At 40.0% G+C, this 19,999-nt stretch overlaps 1 protein-coding gene across 1 annotated transcript in view; it reads left to right on the top strand.

Moving 5' to 3' along the window:
- The window catches only part of CLIC4 (chloride intracellular channel 4), a 71,776-nt gene that overhangs the window by 17,712 nt on the left and 34,065 nt on the right, over window positions 1–19,999 (top strand). The window contains exon 2 of the mRNA XM_047724774.1: window positions 17,837–17,946. Coding sequence (XP_047580730.1) covers window positions 17,837–17,946 — 110 coding nt within the window. The remainder of the gene's footprint in view (window positions 1–17,836; window positions 17,947–19,999) is intronic.

Genomic DNA, 19,999 nt, shown 5'->3' with positions numbered 1-19,999 from the left:
TTAATCCACTGTTCTTATTATTTACAGGTCCAAAATTTACCCATTAAACAGTACTGTGATGTGTGTCTTTATAGCTGATTCTCCGTGCATAACCATGTCATGTAATTATGTTTTTAGAGTTGCTCCCATATCTTGTTTATCCTCTGAATTCTTCATTTTTATTTTGTTTACCTAAAGTGTAATCTCTTAAAAAAGAACTTCCTGGAGAATTTAGATTTTTTATAAAGGGAGAATTTGGAATTTTGGTCCTGTGGCTGAACTCTTAGTGGAATATCTAGGTCTGGGAACTTGTTGATGAAGAGAAATACCTCTCATCCACTAAAACCGGGTAGCTTCCATAAACACAGATTGGGAAGGAAGTTTTCTTTCATCCTAGGTCTTTTTCTGAGTCTAGTTTATAGTACAGTGTGTATATTTTTAAACTACCCTTAGGGAAAGTGGCTGCTGGGTTTTGACTTGCATAAGACCTTCACCCCCTGCTCCCCCAGTGTATTTGTCTTTGGCTGATAAAGGAAAACTCTGGAAGTTAATGAGTTTATCTTTGGTTAGAAGATGTTAAAAGAATGAGTCTTAGACAATGGAAAACTTAAAGATACATTTTTCGTATGTGAGTAGAGTGCAAGTAACTAATCGTAAAGGGCATATATTTCTTTTTTTTAGTAATTTGGTTAAGATTTATCTATTTAGATTTATTTATTTTTAAAAAGAGTATTTATTTATTTTTTTGTTTTAGAGAGCAAGAGAGAGTGTTCTGGGGATGAGTGAGGGGAGAGGAACAGAGGGAGAGGGAGAGAAGCAGACCCAGTGTGCTGGGTGCACACTGATATGGGGCTTGATCTCACAACCCTGAGATTATGACCAGAGCCAAAATTAAAAGTAAGATGCTTAACCAACTGAGCCACCCAGGTGCCCTGAGCATTTATTTCTTTTATGTTCTTGAGCATAGTTATAATAACCTCTTGAAAATCCTTACCTGCAAATTACAGTGTTTGGGTCAGCAGAAGATGTGTTTCCTTGATTATTTTTTCTTTTTTTTTTTTTTTAGATTTTATTTATTTATTTGACAGAGAGAGATCACAAGCAGACGGAGAGGCAGGCAGAGAGAGAGAGAGAGGGAAGCAGTCTCCCTGCTGAGCAGAGAGCCCAATGCGGGCCTCGATCCCAGGACCCTGAGATCATGACCTGAGCTGAAGGCAGCGGCTTAACCCACTGAGCCACCCAGGCGCCCTATTTTTTCTTTTTGAGAATGGGTTGTGTTTTCCTGTTTTTTCCTGTGGAGAATGCTTTGGATTGTATTCTGGATATTGTGAGTGACAAGTTGTAGAAACTTTGGATTTTGTTATGTTCTTCTGAAGAGTATTGATTTTGCTACTTTTTTTTTTTTTTTTTTTTTTTTTTTTTTTCCATTTTAAAGCAGGTAATTAAGTCAGCTGAACTCAAACTGCAGCACTCTTTCCCCTGTGGTGGTGGCAGCTCAGATTTTAGTTCAGTCCTTTTAGCTGTCCTGCCTGGAGTTTGTACTGTGCATATATATGTCAGGGATCAGCTAGAGACTTGGGCAGAGTTTTATTCAGATTTTAGGACTCCTGTCTTTGGCTTTCTTTTTTATGGTCTTCTACTTTATTTTCCAGTGGCAATGGTTGCTCTGAGTGCTGTTCTTCAAACCAGCAGAACTGTGAATTTTCCATTGGAATTTTATTTTATTTAATTTTATTTATTTATTTATTTTATTTTATTTATTTATTTGACAGACAGAGATCACAAGTAGGCAGAGAGGCAGGCAGAGAGAGAGGAGGATGCAGGCTCCCTGCAGAGCAGAGAGCCCGATTCGGGACTCGATCCCAGGACCCTGAGATCATGACCTGAGCCGAAGGCAGAGGCTTAACCCACTGAGCCACCCAGGCGCCCCTCCATTGGAATTTTAGTTGCCCTGCATGGCACAAGATGAAAAGATAAACATTGGGGAAAGTTGTCCAGCATATTTCCCTTCTTCCAAATGTCAGTTTGGTCCCTTCCAACATTTGCCTGCTTTTGTTTACTCACCAGTGCAGTCAAACGGTTGCTTTGGTCTAGAAGTTATTCTTGTTATGCGGGCAGAGGATCAATCGTTGGGAACTTTTTTGCTATACCAGAAGTCTCAAATTGTTCATTTGCTTTTACTTTCTAAAAAGATTTTAAAAGTAAGTTCTGTACCTAGTGTGGGGTCTAAACTCACAATCCTGTGATTGAGAGTCGTGTATGTTCAACCATCTGAGCCAGCCAGGTGACCCTTGCATTGTTTTTTAAAAGTTGACTTTATAATTTTAGAATGGTTTTAGATTTATGGGAAAATTGCAAAGGAAGTAAGTATAGAGAGTTCTTAAACTGATTTTAAATGAAAAAAAATTTTTAAAGATTTTATTTATTTGAGAGAGAGAGAGAGAGCACCTGAGTGTGATCGAGCACACGAGTTGGGGAGAGGGACAGGCACACTACCCACTGAGCACAGAGCCTGATGAGGGGCTCAATCCTGGGACCCCAAGATCATGATCTGAGCCAAAGTCAGAGCTACCTAGGTTCCCTTAAGTGAAAATATTTCTAAAATATATTAATGCTTCCTTGACTTCTTAAAATGCTGAATTTAACTGCCCATTAATGCCAGCATTCTGATGAATTCTGTAATGTGGCAATGACCTGGGGAACTGTTAAGGTATGGAAGACTATTTTTGCCCTTCTGCTAAGTGGCCTCAGCTGTTATCTTTTTGGATCTAGATCTGTTTTGTGTGTGTGCATGCGTGAGATATGTGTGTGTGTGTGTGTGTATTTCTTCCCTTGCCAGCTTAGCTCTGTTGATGCAGCCCCTACTTTTCTGTTGTAATCTGTTGTAGTTTGGTAAGCCAGACAAACTTGTTCAAATAAATTCGGAATAAGACTAAATCTTTCCTGAGAGCTTGAATGTCGAGTTGATGAGTCCAGGTACACGACCTTCAGATTTCAAAGATTTAGTACAAAGAATGTAGTTATTTTTCATGTCAATTACATGTTGAAATTATGATACTTTATTTTTTTCTTATTTTTTTTTTTAAGATTTTAAAATTTATTTGATAGAGGCACAGCGAGAGAGGGAACACAAGCAGGGGGAGTGGGAGAGGGAGAAGCAGGCTTCCCGCTGAGCAGGGAACCTGATGTGGGGCTCGATCCCAGGACCCTGGGATCATGACTTGAGCTGAAGGCAGACACTTAACTGACTGAGCCACCCAGGCGCCCCTTTTCTTATTTTTCTTTTTAAGGATTTTATTTATTTGAGAGAACACAAGCAGGGAAGCAGCAGGCAGAGGGAGAGGGAGAAGAGCGAGAGAGAGTACAAGCAGGGGAAGTACAAGGGAGAGGGAGAGGGAGAAGAGAGAGAGAAAACACAAGCAGGGGAAGAGGCAGGCAGAGGAGAGAGAGAAGCAGACTCCCCGTTGAGCAGGGAGCCCAATGTGGGACTTGATCCCAGGACCCTGGGATCATAACCAGAGCCAAAGGCAGACGCTTAACCAACTGAGCCACTTAGGTGCCCCGAAATTATGTTTGTTTGTTTGTTTTTTTTTAAGATTTTATTTATTTATTTGACAGACAGAGATCACAAGGAGGCAGAGAGGCAGGCGGGGGGGGGGGGGTAGGCTCCCCGCCGAGCAGAGAGCCCGATGCGGGGCTCGATCCCAGGACCCTGAGATCATGACCTGAGGCAGAGGCCTCAACCCACTGAGCCACCCAGGCGCCCCAAATTATGGTATTTTAGATATATAGAATTAAATATTTAAATTAATTTCACCCGTCTCTTTTTTAATTTTTTAAAAAAAATCTGGCTACTAAAAATTTTGAAATAACATTTGTAGATTACTTTCTATTGAATGTAGTTCAGGTAATTTATCTTACTTGGTAGTAATGTTCATAGGAATGAGATGGTGGTTGTACCATAAAATCATGAGATTAGGCAGGTAAGATTCAGCATCTCTTTCTCACCTTGGTGTTAGAAATTGTAAAAGTGATTGATAGAATGGACATCAGACATCAGACTTCAGTTCTGCTGCTCCTCAGTTGTATGACCTAAGGCAGGTTCCTAAGGCTGCTTTAAAATCCGTTTCCTGGGGCGCCTGGGTGGCTCAGTGGGTTAAGCCTCTGCCTTCGGCTCAGGTCATGAACCCAGGGTCCTGGGATCGAGCCCTGCATCGGGCTCTCTGCTCAGCAGGGAGCCTGCTCCCCCCCCACCCCCGCCTCCGCCTGCTGCTCTGCCTACTTGTGATTTCTCTGTCAAATCAATAAAATCTTTAAAAAGAATTCCTCACTCTATCTGATAAAAAAAAAAAAAATCTGTTTCCTTATCCAAAGCATGAGGGAAACAGTATCTAACTTCTTATGGTTATTGTGAGGATTAACATATACAAAACATGTTCATAATAGTGCTTATCAAATGAGAAGTAAACTGCCAAAGTAAACAGTAGCTGTTAACTTGTTTCTAGGCCACTTTGGTGACATTTTCATTTGTTGTATTTGATTTCCATAGGGAGTAGAATCAAGGTTGATCCAGGCAGAAGAAAAGGGTTCTACTTTTGGTTATCTTTTTTTTTTTTCCTTTCTTGCCAGTCAGTATTTTTAATTATATATGACATATAATTTGCTCCAAAGAGATAAGAAACTTTGTTTCTCCTTAGGCTTTTGATGGGTGAATGTAACTTAAACATTCTGGCAGAACTTGTTTTTGTTATGGTTCTCTTGTGCTTAGATGGAAAGTCTGGTCATTGTATATCTGACACTTTGTTTCTAGCTGAGACATTTCAGGTTTGATTTGAGTATAGATTAGTGTTTGTTTTCATTTTCAGCTTATGTTTCAAGTATGTAACAGTACAAAAGTACTCAATAGAATCTTTCTCAACTGTCATTCATTCCCTACTTTATTTAAGCTAGTCATTTTTGAGTGATTACTTTGCATTCAGCATTTTTTCAAGCAATATGAAGAATTCTAAAGAAGTTCTGTCATCTTTAAGCAGTTTAGTATCTTGGCAGTGGTTAAGGACAGGAATAAGATTGTCATGTGTAAACATTTTGAACATTTATCTTCTTTTATAATTTTCTTAAATCCTCTGCCCACCAAAAAAAAAAAAAAAAAAAAGGAAAAGCCAAACAGTACAGAGGTGTATAAAGTTAATACTGTTCCCACCTCTCCTAAAGTATGTCGTGGGGTCAACAATATCAATTTTGGTTTGTAGCCTTTCACACTTAAGAACTGGTTTTAAGGGACGCCTGGGTGGCTCATTTGGTTAAGCAGCTGCCTTCAGCTCAGGTCATGATCCCAGCATCCTGGGATCGAATCCCACATCGGGCTCCTTGCTCATCAGGGAGCCTGCTTCTCCCTCTGCCTCTGCCTGCCATTCTGTCTGCCTGTGCTTGCTCTCTCTCCCTCTCTCTCTGACAAATAAATAAATAAAATCTTAAAAAAAAAAGTCAAGTCTTTAAAAAAAAAAAAGAACTGGTTTTAAGTCAAGGTGGTAGTTGTACGGTTATCTCTTGAAGGGATTTCTCTGTTTTCCAGCAGAGTATAGGCATACCCCCACCCCTGTCTTTTTTAAAGATTTTCTTTTTATTTGAGAAAGAGAGAGAGAGCATGAGAAAGGGAGAAGGTCAGAGGGAGAAGCAGACTCCCTGTGGAGCTGGGAGCCCGACACAAGCCTTGATCCCAGGACTCCCAGCTCATGACCAGAGCTGAAGCAGTCACTTACTCAACTGAGCCACCCAGGTGCCCCGCCACCCCTGTCTTGAGGCTCTCCTCTACCCAGTTGCTCAAACCAGTAATCTTGGGGTTGATTTCTTTCTTTCCTTCACTTTCCACATGTAAATCCTCACATCCTCACAAGTCTTTAGGATTGGATTATACCCTCCCAATTCAATTTAACCCATGCATTTCTTTCTAACTTCATTGCCTCAAATTCAAGCCACATTCCAAGTCTCCCAATGTACATTCTTTGCCAGCTCCATGTCTGCAGCCTGTTCTCCATATGGTAGCAAGTGTTATTTATTGTCTTAAAATGGAAGTTGGATTTTGCCCTCATATGCCCCTGCCCTTCAGTGGTATCCCATTACCCCATTCTCTGGCATTTCCCCCAAGCTCAATGAAGTGAAATTGTTCTCTACTTAGCACATACTTTGTTACTGAGCACTTCACCAGATGCTGGGCAGTGTTTCAAGAGATTGTCCTATTAACTCATTTAATTTCCTGACTATGAAGTAGGTAATCCCCATTTTACATATAAGGAAACAAAATCCCAGAGAGGTTAAGTAGTGTACCAGGCATCACACAGTAGGTTAGGTAGAATATCAAAGAAAACACTGCTTCCAGAGTCCTTGTTGTTAACCATTGTATTAAGTGATTTCTTTCTGCACGGTAGGCACTTGGTGAACATTTGTTAAATAAGTAAGTAAATGTTCCCTCTGTAAGCATAAAATTCAAACTCCTTAATTTGGTCTGGAAGATCTTTCACGATCTGGCCCCCCTGCCAATACTGCTTTCTCTCGTACTCATGCTGGCTCTTGCACAGCTGGCTCCTTCTCATGCTCTAGGTCTAAGAGATCTTTTATGTCATCTTCTCTAAAATAGGTGCTCCTTATCCTTATTCTTACTACTTTGTTTCGCTTTTGGCACTTACTATAGTATATGTTTTTAACTTGATGTATTATCTATTTATTCCATAAAAATCTAAATTTCATGAGGTTTCAGGTCTTATCTGACAGTTGTTTCCCCACTGCCAACTCCCAGTGCTTGGGAGACAGGAGGCAGGAGGTCCTCAGTAAGTATGTGTTGTGTGTGGAATCAATATGCCTGGATCCTGGGCAAGGGGGTGCTCTTTCTGGGAGCTGTCCCATAAAGGAGGAAGAGAGCCCATAGCTTGAACATCAGTGGCAAGTGCTACCCAGCCCACTGAAATCCCAGAGCAAAGTCTAAATGGCAACCTGTAGAAAATAGAATTCATTGTAAGCAAACCAGAGCCCTGAGTGGCTATTCTGTCTCCTTTAACTTACGTTGAGAACTGTTTTTTCTTTCCTTACCAAATAAATGTTTTTATTCTTCCCGCTACTCATAACTGGAGATGCATGGTGAGGATGATTTATGATTGTGAAAAACAGAAAACTCTACCTCAAATTGTCTTTAGCTCCCAAGGAAACATATGTAACGTGAAATAGGTCTGGGTTGGGCTCCCTTCTTTGTTTGCAATTCTCTTGGCTCTGTTGTCTTTTGGTGTTGGGTGCAGCCTCTGGCTTCGGTCATGTTGGCCACAGCAGCCACAGGTTTCATTCACATCCAAGGATTTCCTCCTCTGGTGTCTTTGTCTTAAGAGCAAAGACTGGGACTGGATCTCATCACCGAGTCTTGCTGCTTATCACTGGCAAGAGGAATGGAACTATCATGACTGACTTAGAATCAGTCCAGATTACTCCCAGCTTTAAGGATTGGGTCATCACCCACTGTGTCCCTTGAGGGAAGGGTGAACAGATGCCTGATCAAAAATGGGAGTTCTAGCAGCAATAAAAAGTGGGAGAATGAAAAAAAAAAAGGTGGGAGAATGGGTGTTGGGCAGGCAACTCTCAGAGTTTGTTGTAGTGGCTTCTGTGGTTTGTTAGCTCTGTCCCAAGTTCACCTGGAGAACTAATTTAAATTTTTGAGAAGCCTTAATCTGAAAGGTTTGCCTTTTTTTTTTTTCCCCTATACTGATCACCTGGAGTTCTTTATAACTCCTGAGGCTTTCATTAGCAATCAGTAGAAAGCTAATACATAGTAAGGCATCTGCAGCAGATGAGGTCTTATGGGAAGGTTAAAAAAAAAACCAAACCAAAACAAAACCAAAAACGTATGCCATCACAGTGAAGTGACAGTCTAGCCCAGGAGATATAGTGCAGGGATATGAACAGTAAAGTAATAATACACAGTAACCATTTAAGAGATCACAAGACAACTGAATATTAATTGTTCAATAAGTGGCACAGGCTTGCTGTTGCTTGAAGTTTGTAGATGCAGACTCTTGAGCTCCACCCTAGATCTACTGAATCAGAAGCTGCATCCTCGCAAGATAGTCTGATGATGATTTGTGTTGATCTCTGAGTCTGAGAAGCTGGAGTCGAAGTTGAGAGGACAGGTGACTGGTTTGGGCCAGAGTGATCTAGAAAGGTTTCTTAGAGGTGACGCTTGAGCTTCGCCTGAACGACAGGGGCAGCAGTGGGTATTTCTGTGGGAGAAAAGGGGATTTGAGTCACAGAAGTGTCCAGGTTAATGTGGCCCGTTGTACAGGACAGATGGGAGGGGATAATGGAATCAAGGTATAGGGTCCTCAAGAACGTGGGTGGGGAAGTCATCTTGGGAAAGGAGAAGTGAGAACTTTTGCAAAGATCTAATTTTAAGGACTATTGTACATGTTTACAGGCTCCTTTTTATTGTTAGTTCAGCTCTCAGCTGCATTAGGTTATTGAATCATAATTTGGTCATTTACTAATGAAACAGAACTGAGAAACTACAGGAAGATGAATTCTTTCACTTTCGACAGGTTTAATTATCTACAGTTGTAGGTGGAAGAAGCTTAAAAAACAGCTGTATCGCTAAACCAGGACATTTAGCTAAGACTAAATTGTGGGCTAATTTGTGTATTTCAGTGATTTCTTCCAACAGTCTTCAAGTAACCTTGAGTCTTGATGACTTTAGTAATTACTGTAAATTTTAGAAGTTTATTTTATATGGTTAAGCACAATTATCTTTGTCTTATAATTTTGTTGCTCCTTCCTTTTTTTATATTTGAAAATAAAGTGAAAGGACATATTTTTGAATAGTTTTGAATGATTCCTCAGTTTGGTGATTAAGACTAAAGCAAGAGAACATTGAGCTTCCTGTTAACAGCTGAATTACTAACTCAGAGGAGGAGCCATGGCAAGCTCTTAAAACTGAAACTCTCAAAATCATGATTTATTGGCGGATGTTTATGACACTTTCGAGAAAATATTAAAGTGTTATTTCAGTTGTTGGGAAATGTGGCTTTTTTTTTTTTTTAAGGTTTTATTTCCATGTAATCTCTATACCCAACATGGGGCTCAAACTCAGAACCCCGAGATCAAGAGTCACATGCTTCACCGACTGAGCCAGCCAGGTGCCCCAGATGGGGAATGTATTTTGAGTTACACTGTATCTTATATTGAGTTTCATTTTTAGTGTGTTCTCATATTCTTAAATTACTCAGATTCAACTTTGTAGAACATAGGTAATACAAAGGTACGAACCATGCCTTTTCTTATTCATCACTGATCTCCAGTATTTAGTGTAAGTAGGGCCTTACATGGTTGATGGATGATTAAGAAATATAAAAAATTTTAATTTAAAAATATTGATTTTTTATCTGTCCTTGGAGATAATTTATAACTGGTACAGTAAAAATGAGTTATAATTAGAAACTATTCGTACAGAAGTGGAAATTAGATGAATAATATAAAAACTAGTAATTTGGAACTAATTTTACACTTTGAAGTTGCAGGAATAAGAACAGTACAGAAACCACCCCGTTTACCTATTAACATGTTACCCCATTCACTTTATTATTTGCTCTTTCTCTTGAAGTTGCACACACTGTATTCCCTAAGAGTAGGAATATGTATCTGGTATCACATTATAGTTACCAGCTCTGTAAAGCAATCTTCAACCCCCCACCTCTTGCCCCAGACCACTCCCCCACCCCCGCTGCCCTTCCAGAAGAGAAAACTAAAAGGCCAAAATGCTTGAGTGACTTACCCAAGTGTAAAGTTCTGTGGTTTCTAAGTGGAAAATCCAGCTGTTTTTCAAGTCAGGTGTTGGTCCATGTCCCTAACGTCACAGAAGAATCTTTTTTTTTTTAACTCCTGACAAGTCCAATCATTTAGTAATATAATAATTAAAATTTGTAATTGTTCTTCTAAACCAGTTACAACCATCCCACAGAATAAAAGACTTGATCTGCAGAGGGATCTTTGTCACCATAATGTCCTTAACATTATATTTGGCAGTAAGATAAGCCCTTAGAATGGTTATTGTTACATTGTTTTGCTTCTGCTTCTTAGTTTGTATAAATAAGAATGTTCTTGATTTTGAGTGTCTAGGTGTTTTTGTTTTGTCTTGTTTTGTTTTTAGATTTTTATTTGAGCAAGTGAGACAGAGTACAAGCTGGGAGAGGAGGGGAGGAGCAGAGGGAGAAAGGAAAGAAGCCTCTCCCACCAACCATGGAGCCCCAAGTGGGGCTCAATCCCAAGACCCTCAGATCATGACCTGAAGGCCCAGGTCATGAGTCCGTCCCTTAGCCAATGGCTTAACTGACTGAGCCAGCCAGGCGCCCTTGAGTATCGTAAGTTTTAAGGGCTTTTAGGTTCCTTTGGTTTAAGTTTCGATATATCCTGCATTGAGGACAGATCGAGTAGTATTCCTTTAAAGTAAGAGAGGAGGCTGTTATTTACCAAAACTGTGTCTAACGAATGGTGACCGGGTTGCTGGTCTACAAAGAGCAGAGTCTGGAAGGCATCACGAGGAATTCAAGTTCAAAGTCTAACTGTGGCGTAAACTTCTTTCCAGTCTTTATTTTTGGCATGTTTTTCCTCTGTGTCAGTATTTGCCAAAGTGTGGTCTGTCCACCAAATGCATCAGAATTAGAATTGCTTGAAGTGCTTGTTAAAAATTGCAGATTCCTGGACCTCACCAAAGACATACTGAATCCAGATGTCTGGAGGTGAGGCCTGGTAATCAGTATTTTATTTTAATTTTGTATTTATTAAAGGTTTATTTATTTTAGAGGGAGTGTGTGTGTGTGTGTGTGTACACACATACGTGGGGGTGGGAGGGAGCAGGGGAGCCTGATATGGGGCTAGATTCCAAGACCCTGCGATCATGAACTGAGCTGAAGGCAGACACTTAACTGACTGAGCCACCCAGCTGCCCCTGTCACTTTTGTTTGACGTTATTTATATGTTTTGGGTGGAAGACTTTTATTTGCTTTCTTTTTTTTTTTTTTTTTGAAATGAAAGATTCATGTGCGTAGTACAAATATCAAAAAGTGTGAAAGGGTTCTAAGCCCCTGTGTTTGTTAACTCCTTCAGTTCCCATCAGCAGTCCAACTAGGTAGGTCATCTTATTGTTGCCATTTTGTGGAAGAGGAAAACTGGGCCCAGAGAGGCTGAATCACTTTTTCAAAGTCACACAGCTAGGAAGTGGTGGCATTCTGTGGGTGTGGCTCTTAGTTAACCACCTTCCTCTGCTGAGTCAAAATATATAAGGATGAACTAGATGAATACATGTGAAGAGCTTGTCTGGGGAGAGTAGAGCATTCCTTTTCAGTAAGGTAAATGTTTTATGTGGAGCTCAAACAGCCTAGCCTGCAGTTTCATCTAATCCTGATAGCTGGGTATCCTCATGTCATTTCACATGAATCTGTTCTTAAATTGCATAGAACCGAACCTGGAGAGTAGACTTAAGGGCCTGGTGGTACTGAACCAGAAAATGGTAGCATCTGAGGTCTTTCCCATGCCCTGCTGTTGGCTGATTTTATTTACATCACCAGAGCTTGGGATATAGTAAATGCTCCGTCATGTATCCTTTGGCTCCATTTGTGGGATCAGTTCCACAATTCTTTCCCCTTTCTTATTTTCTGGAAGAATAATGTAGGGATTCTAATGACTAAGTGCATGAGCTGAAGAACGCATCGTTAGGCCTTGAGTTCTGTGCATGAAGCATCTTTATAGTCAAGTAACATTTACAAAACTCTTCCCATATGCCAGGAGCTGTGTGTACCCTAACTGATTTGATCTCCTGGTAACGTCGTGTAGGAAGTCAAGTTTCACAGATGTTAAGTAATTTACTGAAGATTACACATCTAATAAGTAATGAGGTCAGGATTCAAATCCTCTGAGTCTGATTCTCAGCCTTGTTTCCTTCATGCTCTGCAGAGCCCGTAGAAGGACGATGGCTTATTGAACCTGAGGACCTAGCATGGTCCTAGCATGTGGTTAGGAAGAACTGAAGAAATGAGTAATAGAAAGGAGGCGATTTTGCCCATTTATCATGTTGTTTTGAGACTTTTAATCTAAGCGCAAGCTAAGTGAAATAGGATCCACACTGAAGGTAAATGAAGCCTTAAATCTTTTAAGTTTATTCTTTTGGCGACATGTTGTTGTGTGCATTCCCTAGAAAATGTGTCAAGGAAAATAATTTCATGGTCAGGAGCCCATTTTTACCCTCAGGTCCCAGGCTTGTCTTTCTTACCCTAGTCAACCATCACCCCCACCACCAGTCCCTTAAACACAAAGAAATAGAGAGGAACGGAGTTCAAGCTCACCTTCTTGGGTGTTTTAAAATGACTGTTCTAGCAACTGATTAAACTAGGTTTTCTAAGTGAGCCATTCCTTAACCCTGAATTAGTAAAACATTAAAATATTTATGGCATCTGCCACTGACCCCTCTTCAGCAAGGTAGGAGTTAATCTGGCAGTTTCTAATTAAATACTGGTATTAGGCAATTCAGGAATTACAACAGAGGCCTGGAGGGAGAAGGGTGAGAAATAGTGTGTAAGAGAAACCTCTGATAGCAAGTTAAATAAAACTACCCCTTTTAGAAGAACAAAACCTAAATGAATGGGAAGATTCATCCTTTATCTGGAAATTGGCAATTATTTCTGTCAGTGGAATTCTTCAAGTTTTTGCTTTATTTGGGTTTTCTAATTTTGGGGAAAACATTATGGGCATGTACATTTTTTGTATAATATGAAATCATAATATTTGAACTATGTTTTCCATGTTAAAATCTTGTCTAGTATGTGTATATTTATACTTGTAATTTGGGCCTATATATTTAAAACAGCTTTGAGATATGATTCATATATCATATAATGCGTCCGTTTAAAATGTACGGTTCAGTGATTTTTAGTGTATTCACAAAGCTGTGCAGCCATCACCACTGCCCAATGTTAGAACATTTTTAGCGCTTCAGAAGAAATCCCTGTACTTGTTAGCAGTCATTCCCAAACCTTCTTTCCTTCCTGCCCCACAAAAGCCCTAAGTAGGTAACTACTAATCTACTTCCTGTCTCTGTGGATTTGCCTATTTTGGACATTTCATATAAATGGAATTGTGTCCTATGATTTTATTTTCTGACCAGTTCCTTTTATTTAGCATACTTTTTCAAAGTTCATCCAACTTCTAGCATATATCAAAATACCTCATTGCTTTTTATTATTGAATACTATTCCACTGTATGGATATACCACGTTTTCTACATTTTTAATTTTACTTTCTAAATTTAATATGTCTGAGAGACTTCTGCTTCTGGGGAGGCAGAATAGATGAGTTTTTTGGGGTTTGGTTTTGTTTTTTTTTTTTTTTTGCCCTGATCTATCACAGACTCAGAGCTAGAGGAGTTGGCAGCTGGAAACACCAAAAGGTGCAGGCAACACTCAAACAGAAGTCCACTCTCTCTAGCCAGAGGACCAGGAAAGGGACAGTGTAGGCTTAAGACAGAAGACTCAGGCAGTAGCTTCTCTACTTCACACACCGCAGGGAAAAACTGTGACTGTACTCCTGCCCTTTCCAGCAAAGGCCACATGGTTAGCCCAGACTTCACCGTCTGATTGTGTTTTGTAGTTAACAGATCCTTTATCGATCGGCATCGGGTGGTCTCCAGTGGTTTGCCGTCACAAATGGAGCTTCAGTGTTCCTCCCTCTGGTGTCTTTGGGCATCTGTATAAATGTTTCTACAGAATAAACTTATACATGTGAAATTGTTGGATGAATAGCACAAATGAAGCCTTCAAAAATAACTGTTAGATTGATGACTTCAAACTATGGAAATACAGAGGAAGTTTGATATTTTCAGTCAACTTTTTCTCTGTGTAAAGCAGGTCACTTCTAGTCTATCTTCCAGTTCAGTGATTTTTTCCTGTCTCCCTTCCATTTGGCTGTTCGGCTGTGAGATCATCCTCTGAGCTCTTTTTTTTTGGTTATTTTATGGTGGAATTTCCTACTGGTTCTTTACATCTTCTGTTTCTTTGCTGAGGCTTTTTTCTGTGTTTTCACTTGTTTTAAGCTGTTCATAATTTCTCATTAAGGCACTTTTACCACGGCTGCTTTAAAATCTTTATCAGCAAATTCTAACATCTCTGTCATCCTGATGGTGACAGTACTGATTGCCATGTTTCATTTAGTTTGCTATGGTTCTTAGTATGACAGGTGAGTTTTGATCAAAACTTGGACATTTTCATATTATGCTATGAGACTCTGGATCTTGTTTAAGCTTGGTTTAAACTTCTCTAATACTCAAATAAGACTTCTCTGACAGGGCTCTAGAGGAGGGTGGGCGGAGAGATGGGTGACAAGGACACTGCCTTGTTACAACCAGATAGAGAATGAATAACTTGTGACCTCCATTGATACCCCTGGGCCATTTCTGCTTGGGGGGGGTGGGGGTTCCAGTTCCTTAGGTAATCGCCATTGACAATACCTCTGGTTGATTGTGAACCTCCCGACTACTGTATTCTGGGCCTCCTCTGACACCCCTCCACCCCAACCCCGAGTGGGGAGGAAGGAATAGGTCTTCCTTTTACTGGCTGGCAGGGTTGAAACACCTGGCTCCTTCCTTGGTCCCCTTGGACACCATGCTGGAGGGCACATTACAGCCTCCAGAGGGCTGATTGCATGAAATTGAGAATAAAATGATGTAGATCATAAAAAAGTTATATATAGTGTGATCACATTTTTAAGAGAGAAAAGTAGTACGTACACAGAAAATAAAAATCCAGAAGATTAAGCAACTAGTGAATGGTTCAAAGGTAGGGGAACTCTGACCTTCTGCAAGGGTTTCAGTTTTTAATTACTTTTAAAATAATGAGTGTACTGTTCGAAGCGGTAAAAAGCAAAGTTCTTTTTTTTTAAAGGTATACTTTTCTTAGGCACTGTTATGAGATATACCTACATGTTAATTTTTGTTATAATAAAAAACTGGGTGTAGAATAAGGTATCTTGATTTTCAGGGTATAATGCTTTCCACTATGCCAGAATGTCCTCCTCACTCGATTGTACCAATAGGTTATGTTCAACGTAGTTCATATTGAAGAGCATGCTTTTGATCCTTTCCCTGGAATGGAATTTTATTGAAATGTTGAAATGGAACTTTATTATGACAACATGCATTAAAGGGGGAAGTTTTTTGACTTACGACTTCTGGAGATCTGAATCTTTCCAGTTTCACTACACTTGATGAAAACATTATCTGGTTACTACCTCTCAATCTTCTCATGCTGTTACAAGTTCAGAAAAACTTGTACTTGGCAGTTTTTCTTATTTGAATTGTCATGAGTTTTGGGAATAGTTCATTAAAATAGCAGCTTTTCAGATCTATCTTGAAAAACGCGTACTTTTATTTGTGTGTGTGTAAAAGAATAGTTTTGCGCCTGGGTGGCTCAGTGGTTAGAGCCTCTGCCTTTGGCTCGGGTCATGATCTTAGGGTCCTGGGATCAAGTCCTGCGTCGGGCCTCTGCTTGGCGGGGAGCCTGCCTCCTCCTCCTGTCTCTCTCTGCCTGCTTGTGATCTGTCTGTCCAAAAAAAAAAAAAAAAAAAAAAACTAAAAAAAAAAAAAAGAATAGTTTTGCAGAGAGTATGAGATATGCAACAAGCTTTGGATATGCCTGAGAGACTACATTGGTAAAATTTGCTAGAAAATTATAGGCAAGCGGGGGTGAAAGGAAAGGGGCCATTTGCATCCCGACTAAGTCTTCATGTAGCATCCGTGTCCCCAAGATCCTTCTGTCTGAACTCCAGTGTAGGCTCTGCAGACCATCGTAGGAAATGGTGGTGTGGTGGTTTTGATCTGTAGCCCGTCACTGTTTTTCTCCAGCTTGCCTTGGGTTTAATGTCTTTCCAAGTGCCTATATATAATATCTTTATTACAAATTCTTTACCAGTATAATTATTTTAACACTGCAGTGACAGGCATCTTGGGATATTATGGTTCATTCTACAGATAAAACAAATGGAGTAGGACAGGGTGAGTCAGACTTGTTCTTTGTCTACCAACCTTGACTGCTTTTTCAGTAAGTCTGAAATTTGGTACACGTTTTCTTATTGTTCTATTTCTGCTGCTAAGCATGTTAATACCAGGAGGGGAAAACGAAACAAGAATGATAATAAGATTTGAGTATCTAAGGCCACAACCTTGTATAAAAATATTAATCATCAAGCTATATGGAAAGATAATATCTTAATTTCTTATCTGTGATAAACTCACTTGTATGTTATCCGTGTTCCATAGGTGTTGGGACGGCCAACATCTTCAAAAAAGCAACTTTGAGTTCCAGTTACTTTGTACCGTAGGATGACTTAGTACTATGAACTGATTTGTACTTTGAAAAAGGACTCATCCTGACCTTCCCACCCCAGTGTCTCCCAGTGTGTAGAGCAGATGCTTTGCTTTGTGATCTCCTTGGGTGCCTGTAAGAAAACAAGGATTCCTAGGCCCCACCGAGAAATTCTTCTGAATCAGTATCTCTGGCTATAAGGCCCAGAGAGCCTCGTTTAAAATGCTTTTTTAGGTTATTCTTAATCACATTAGAGTTTAAGAACTAGACCTTCTTTAGGAAGTCAAGTTTCTTGCAAGTTGCAGTACTAGTAATGAATGTGATTCACTCTGTCTACAGTTCTGTGTATGTTTCATTTCTGGTAAAGAATGATTAGAAAGAAAAAAAAAGAATTCAGTTGTAACTCTCTCATGCTGTCTGTTTAGGGTAGGGTTCTGGAATCCTCTTTTTATGCCCATGTATTTTGTTAGTTGTGTTATGTTTCATCAGGTAACTGCTTTATTTATTGTCTTACTCCACCATGTCTCCCCATTAGTTTAGGAATTAGTAACTCTACTAATGTAGCATCTTACTGAAATGACTTCTGAATATTTTGAGAGTTACTTTAGGATAATAAACAGAACTTGAGCCATGCATCTCTGAATGAGCTGTTGAAAGTTTATTTTTGGCTTTCTCCACAGACTTTGTGGTGGAGATGGCTGTGTTGCTCCGTAGCAAGTGTCAGAATGTTCTCTTCCAGCATGCTGGCTTGCTTTCCCCGCTCCTGTGCCCGGCTTCCCCCCTCCCTCCTTTGTAAACTGGAGGCATATGTGACAGAAGTAAAGATCTGTCCCACCCTGATTTTTAGGAAAATTCTATCTCATCATTGAGCTAGGGGAAGTTGTCAGCTGCTCCATTCATATTAAGTAGGGTTACAGATAGTTTTTTTTAATAAAGATATCTTGTTATTTTCTTGCTCCTTGAAGGAATGTGTAAAACAGGATATGGGATTTTATAATGAATATTTTTTTAAATGGGTGGGCGTTGGTGATTACTTTATTAACTCTTTGGAAACCTGCAAGTTTTCTCCTTTATGGTGCCCTATTAAAAAAAAATGCCGTCTCACAGAACAGGAGATGACTTAACATTTCATAAAATTAATTAAAAAGGCAAATTAAAAAATTCAGTGGAATTAGCCACATTTAAGCACTCATTAGTTATACGTCACAAATGACTACTGTATTTGGTCAGTGGTAGTACAGATCGTTTCTACCATTGCAGAAAATTCTCTAGGACAGTGCTGTAGCAGAGTGGCCATTTTTAAGAAGGTTGGGGGGGCAAATGAAAGAGCAGAATAAGAGACCTGAGTTTCCACCCTTCCTTGTACAGCGCAACTTCTTCTGTTTTCTCGAACCCTTGTGTATAAGTCAGGAAAAGGTCTATCGTTTTGAGTATCACCACCTTGACCCTGTTCTCCAATGTTGATTTCTCTTTCCCAGGCTGGCAGTGATGGTGAAAGCATAGGAAACTGCCCCTTTTCCCAGAGGCTCTTCATGATACTTTGGCTCAAAGGAGTTGTATTTAGTGTCACAACTGTGGACCTGAAGAGGTAAGACTTCGTTGCAGTTTGAAATCAACTTAAGTTGAATATATACTGTTTTCAGTTTGATTCTCTCCCCATTCCTCACTTTGCGTGTGAATGTTTTCTAAAGGAAATAAATATTAAAGTTGATCTGATTTGTGGGCAAATTTAACTTGTATAAATATTATGGATAACTCACAGTGTCAGTAAATTGCGTTTACTAGCCACTCAGTATTTTTAAGAACTTATTGTTTGTTTACTTTTAATTTCAAGAGCCGTACCAGGAGCTAAATTTTAGTGTGGATTCAGGAATTCAGTTTTGACTTTCCAGTGTAAACGTGGAGGTCCGAAGAACTTTCTTTCTTTTTTTTTTTTTTTTTTTAAAGATTTTATTTATTTATTTGTCAGAGTGAGCACAGGCAGACAGAGTGGCAGGCAGAGGCATTCAGAGAAGCAGGCTCCCAATGAGCAAGGAGCCCAATGTGGGACTCGATCCCAGGATGCCGGGATCATGACCTGAGCCGAAGGCAGTGGCTTAACCAACTGAGCCACCCAGGCGTCCCTCCGAAGAACTTTCTAAGCAGATAGTTTATTGGTTTAGAATGTTCCAAACACATGGTGTGTCTATAATCTGGATCCTTGAAGACAAGTGTGCGGTTTTAGGAGGATGAATGCTGCTCTGGTCTGTTTGATTTATTCTGCTTTTCAGGGAATAATGGGAATTTTCTGTAATATGATTTTAACCATATTTGGTTAAATATATTGTAAAATAAGAGTGATTGTCTGTGGCCCTGTGATTGGTCTTGCTAGTTGAAGAGTTGTCTCTGTCTCTCCACAGACCAAAGTAGAGAGGGCTGAGCAGAGCCCTGATAAAGCGTAAGCTCTCCCTTTACTCAGGAGCTTCTGTTTTTCCTTAACAAACAGGTTTGAGGTGAAGGACGTTCATAATTAGGGAAAAAGACACTTAAATCAAGGGTTAAGAGCAGTTACACTAACAGAAAATCCAGGATTGGGCAGTGGAAATGTATTCCTCTTGACACAAAGGCAGCAACGTGGTTTGCTGCTTATTATTTTAAGCGACTCAGTCACGAACAGTGTCCAGAAAGACTGTGGACGGGCTGTCACATGATGCGTGGTGGAATTCATGTGTGTTATCCTTCCGGGTGTCACCAAGCGAGTTATCTGGGAGCTGTCATCCCGTTCCCAGTTCTCAGCTGGCATTCCCTGGACTTCTGTCCATTTCTTACACTTTATTCTTTAGTTACTGCTAGTGCACTTCTTTGAGATTTTTGGAGACTTAAGGTCTATTTATTGAAAATAAGCCGTGGAGTCTTCCAGGAACCCCTTCAGTTACGTATGGGAATGCAGAGGTAAGCCTCTGGGGATAGTGAGAGCTCAAACTGCAGGCTCTTTCAGGGATTTACCTACCTCATTTTGGACAGAGCTGCAGTAAGAATGAAATAATTCATGCAGTTACCCTTCTATTACTGTTTTTTTCTCCCTACATGCACTCAAAAAGGAAGTTTCTCAATGTAACTTCTAAAAATAGACCATGCTACTAGGCACACACCCTGTGTCTTAAAATACATGGATTTCTCCCATCCCATTTTTGGCTTGGAGCAAGTGAGTTGACTGCCACGCTTCAAGAAAGCCTTCTTTGAGCAGCTCAACACAGTGCTTGATTGTGGTCCCTACCGGTGAGAGCACCGTGAGCCAGGGACTCTGGTTCAGGAGAGGAAGTGGGCTCAGAATGGCTGTTTCCCTTTTCCTGTACAAACTCCTGAAGACATTATTTCTGTATGTTGGTTGATCTTTGAGGACTTACAAGTTCCAGAGTAATATACCTACGTGTAAAAAGTCACCCATGGGAGGCAGGATGAAAGATTCAGGGCTTCCTAATTAGTCAGTATTACCTTCCAAAGGAGATGTCTGTTTGTTTTCTAGGGCTTTGTATAAAATCAACAGAGAACACTTACAATTGGAGCCTATACTGGTTTTCTTTAGAAATCTTAGGTCACTGGTGCATCTAAAACACGCTTTCCGAGGGCCAGGGAAAGTGTAGAAGTAGTACATGACCGTG

The sequence above is a fragment of the Lutra lutra genome, chromosome 4 (genome assembly GCF_902655055.1).
Source record: "Lutra lutra chromosome 4, mLutLut1.2, whole genome shotgun sequence".
NCBI lineage: Eukaryota > Metazoa > Chordata > Mammalia > Carnivora > Mustelidae > Lutra > Lutra lutra.
The sequence above is the reverse complement of the archived record's forward strand: the minus strand, read 5'-3'. Positions and strand labels throughout refer to the sequence as shown.